The sequence below is a fragment of the Stegastes partitus genome, unplaced genomic scaffold (genome assembly GCF_000690725.1).
Source record: "Stegastes partitus isolate 25-593 unplaced genomic scaffold, Stegastes_partitus-1.0.2 Scaffold923, whole genome shotgun sequence".
Taxonomy (NCBI): domain Eukaryota; kingdom Metazoa; phylum Chordata; class Actinopteri; family Pomacentridae; genus Stegastes; species Stegastes partitus.
Genome location: NW_007578654.1, coordinates 120,808 through 125,057, shown reverse-complemented (window position 1 = coordinate 125,057; position 4,250 = coordinate 120,808). Strand labels below are relative to the sequence as shown.

Here is a 4,250-nt window from a genome sequence, read left to right as displayed (position 1 = left end):
GCCGTTCCCTTCTCACTACAATCTACACACTCTGGGGTTTGTGTCGGTCTGTGCAGGTGGTCGCCTTCGTCCCCCCTGGATGTTAGAGATCAAACTATTCCTGAGCATTTCAAGGTGCTATAGAATAGGCTGCTGCCTGACTTTATTGTCTCCCTGTCTCTGGCACAGAGGCTGGATATAGCACAAGATTCCTGGAGACTTTCGAGCTTCCTGCTGTGTTTGGGCTCTGCTGATGGAAAGCTTGTACAAATCAAAGCGCTAATTCCACGACAACTCTGTCAATGATGACAAGTGGATACCAGTGAAGCTCCTGGTACAGCGTCAGGACAAAGCGGCTGGTGCTCGTGTGAGAAGAATGAACTGGTCTTAACAGCATCAGATGGGCCCGTTTTGATCTGAGGCCCACCCACGCAGGGCTCTGGGTCCAGTTTACAGAGTTACTAACCAGGTTTGTTTATGTGAGAAGCTGACCAGGGTTTGAACTTCTCTCGTAAGCCTTCTGCCGTCACCTTTCAAGTAAACAACAGAAAGCAAAACCACACATTTTTCATGGAGGGACTGACCTTTCAGTTTAGTTCTTACCCTTCTCCTTTGCCTCAACTCTTGTTCATTTTAAAGAAAGCCTAAAATGTGTGTATAAATATGGCAAACTACACCCTGTGCAAGCTTTGCTCTGCTGGGGGAGAACACTGAAGATGGAGAGCAGATATCAAAGCCGCTCCCTGCGTTCTGTATTCTACACCCTGTCCTCCGGTTCCTGTTTCTGCTTCGCCCAGTCAAGACAAACAGATGCAGAACTTCCTTCATTTCCTTACTAAAACAGTGAAAGCGGGGCAGGCAGTCTGGCAGCCTGCACGACGCTGCTGTTCAACTCGACGGTGTCTCTTGCTCTGAAATCAGAAGTTTTTGCGGTGAATTCTATGTACAACCGTTGCTTCCTGACCCCGGCTGACGCTCTGCAGTCATGTGCTCAGTGACTTATGAGGTGTTTAATGCACTGATGCCAGCGGAGTTCTCTCCGTGTCACCTCTCGTTACATTCACTGCAAATCTAATCTCGCACTTTGGCACAAATGGAGATGAAGTGTAAACCGTGGAGGCCGAAACAAGCCCCGTAGACTAAACCTCGTAGCCAGTGGTGAGCGCCGACTCGGAGGGCAAAACATCTGAAGACGAATCCCAGAGGATCCGGGGCGGGGAGGTGGGGGGGAGTCTGGAAGAGTTTAACCTCCGTTCCAGAAACTGCTAAACAAGGGATTATGATTTTCATTCTTGGTCTCCGAAACATTGAAGGCTCTATTCAGCAAAGGTTATGTCTGAGTGTAATTCAAAACACAAACTGTCTGCTGAACTTTTTCCTCAGCAGGAACATTTGCTTCACAAACTGAGGCTGAGACTAAAGTGTTTGAATACGAATTAGATCAGAGATTAATGGAGTTAATTACTGTGTTAGAGTGACATTTGCATGCTTGGTGTGTTGCATATTGTGCATGCAGATCTTCTTTGTTTTCATGTTGGCTTTACTCCTGATGGATGTCTTTTACTCTCACTGTGTTATAGTCCGGTGGTCTACGAGAAGCTTACCTAAGGCTAGTTATGTAATCCCAGCCGGCAGTCTTCTTGATTGATGCCTAATGAGAGTGTGTGGCAAAGGAAGCGACATGAAGCCTCTGTGTGGCAGCGGGTGGTGACTGCAGTGTGTCGAGGAACACATTCATCCAATTCACTGAACAGGAGCCCAACCTGATTATGGTGTTCATCTTCCTTCACCGTAACCCTGCAGCGTTAATTGAATCTGATGCTAATTACCTGATGAACTGAGTGATTTCGTGTCCAACTAATGATATGATGAGAGTGATGCTCAGCCAGTTATTATCCTGATATAAATATAAGAATATTAGGATTTAATGTTGTTTTTCAGACACACGCCACCTGTGCAAGAAACTAAAAATAAGTTGACACAAGTCTTGAGTCTTTCTGAGTTTCTTATGATCTTATATTCAACCAACTAACTATAGGGAGTTATGGGAATAAACTTTTCCTCAAGAATCAACAAATTATCATTAATTGATGCCATAAACAGGCTTTAAGTGGTACGTACTTGGCTGTGACAAACATTTTATATTTAAAACCACCTGAATAACTTTTCTTCAGTAGTTTTCTTGTGCATTTGAACACAACACTGACATTTAAAGTTTTAGTTCACAAGGCATTAGGCTGCTTATGATGTCAACTCAGCCCATCAGAAGTAATGTTTGAAACTTAACTGATTCATTTAAATGAATTTGCATTTGGAAAGGTGGTGGGATTAAGTCCCCTGAATGACTGGTTGGATGAGAACCAGTCTGGATGTGTTGGTGGGACCTTCAGGATCCACCAAGTGTCACTTAAACTAATCTGAACTTTCACATTTGCTCCTGTGATGAGGAGCTGAACCATTTAACCCCCAAACCTATGAAGGTCCAGTTTGAAACAAGAAGCTTTTAATAAGATATTAAAATAAAACTGAAGCCTTCCTGGTGTGCAGCTTGGTACAAACACACATAGTGGACTCTGGATGTTTGAAGTGACCACCCAGCCAACCCAGAGCTCAGCCCCAGCTCCACGGACCATGAGGCGGTCACAGCATACCTCTAACCTCCAGGAGGGGAACGCGCTGGTCCGGTGCATCCCGGCGGACAGCAGGCTGAGCAGCGCGGCGGCAGCCAGCAGCGGGGCGAAGCTCCAGCCGCCGCTTCGTAAACTTCTGGGAGCCTGACAGCTCGCCATGGCTGCGATCACACCTCCGGGAACGAAAAGAACGAATAATCCCCTCCGCGAACGCTGCTGTACCATCGATGCCCGCGGGTCCTACTCCTTGGCCATCGCGCCGATCAGTTGCGTCGCTCCTGGTGCTGTGTGCGGCAGCGCAGTCCAGCCTGCGGACCGGGTAGCGGCAGCAGCGCAGACTGCATCAGCTCCGCTCGGCTCTCTTCCACTCGGTGCGCTGCCAGCGGGCTGGTTTCACATTACTGTAGCTGGGGCAGGGGGTCAGTGTCGAGACGATCTAATGAAAACCAAACGCTCCATTGTCCGTCACGGCACTTGTTGCAACGCGCCGAGCTCAGCTAAAGCAGAGTCAGATGGGATATTTTCAGCCCGATTTTGGGAGTTTTATGTAATGCTGCTGAGGAGGAAGAAGCCTGTCCTCCTCCTCCCTCTGTGGCAGCAGCAGCAGCTCACATTCTCAGACCAGCACAACACACGTAGGCTGGGGTTTAGGAGGAAAGGCATTGCTGTGTTGGGTTGTGTTTTGTAGTTTTCTGATCAGCATGACAGTGAACAAGCTTTGCCTTCACACTGATCCAACAGAAAGTCTGCAGACACATGACATGGTTAGTTGGCTGGTTGTTTGGTTGGTTGGTTGGTTGAGGTGTGCAGGGCTGACAGGATGCAAACAGCTTAGATCTGTTGTGGCAGCTGTCTTGTCCTGGTTCTGCTGCTTTTGGATCAGTTTTTATTTTGCTGCAGCATGATGGATACAGGCAACATGATAAGAAGCAAAACAGCAGCTTTGAGTTGTTACCTCATGAGAGGAACACTTTTACACACATTCTGTGATCACTGTCTTTACATTTGGCCCATTCCAGGTGTTCATGGCAGATTCCACTATAACACTGGTGCTGATTGGTGCAAACAGGCTGTGTTGAGCTCTAAGCTGTAAACATTATCTTCTGTAATGCTGTTTGTTACCCAGACATTAATTATAGGGAGACCTGCATGGGGCCACATGGAGTGTCAAACAAAAACCAAACATCATAACTGAATTAAAGTTCTGTTTTTTTTTTATACTTTTAAAAACAATGCCAATATAAACTGATTTTATTTTCTTGTTATATTATCCATCCATCCATCATCTCTACACCTTAATCCTCACCAGGGTCATGGGGGGCTGGAGTCTATCCCAGCTGACTCAGGGTGAAGGCAGGTTCACCTGGACAGGTAACCAGTCTATCACAGGGCTACACTTAGAGACAGACAACCAAGCACACTCACATTCACACCTACGGACAATTTACAATCACCAATTAACCTCAGCATGTTTCTGGACTGTGGGAGGAAGCCGGAGAACCCGGAGAGAACCCACGCTGCACGGGGAGAACATGGAGACTCCACGCAGAAAGATCCCAGGCCAGGATGCAAATCCTTCCAGCTGTGAGGCGACGGTGATAACCACAGAGCCATCTTGCAGCCCTGAGCCCAAACAGCTTT

At 47.2% G+C, this 4,250-nt stretch overlaps 1 protein-coding gene across 2 annotated transcripts in view; it reads right to left on the bottom strand.

The window, feature by feature from the left end:
* Nucleotides 1-3,182, bottom strand: part of mmp23ba (matrix metallopeptidase 23ba) — a 10,240-nt gene extending 7,058 nt beyond the window's left edge. Inside the window, exon 1 of one of the 2 annotated variants that reach the window (XM_008293922.1) lies at nucleotides 2,631-3,182. In XM_008293922.1, coding sequence (XP_008292144.1) covers nucleotides 2,631-2,834 — 204 coding nt within the window. In that variant the 5' untranslated portion in view covers nucleotides 2,835-3,182. The remainder of the gene's footprint in view (nucleotides 1-2,630) is intronic. The other variant, XM_008293921.1, reaches the window with a different exon arrangement.
* Between the last annotated feature and the right edge of the window lie 1,068 nt (nucleotides 3,183-4,250).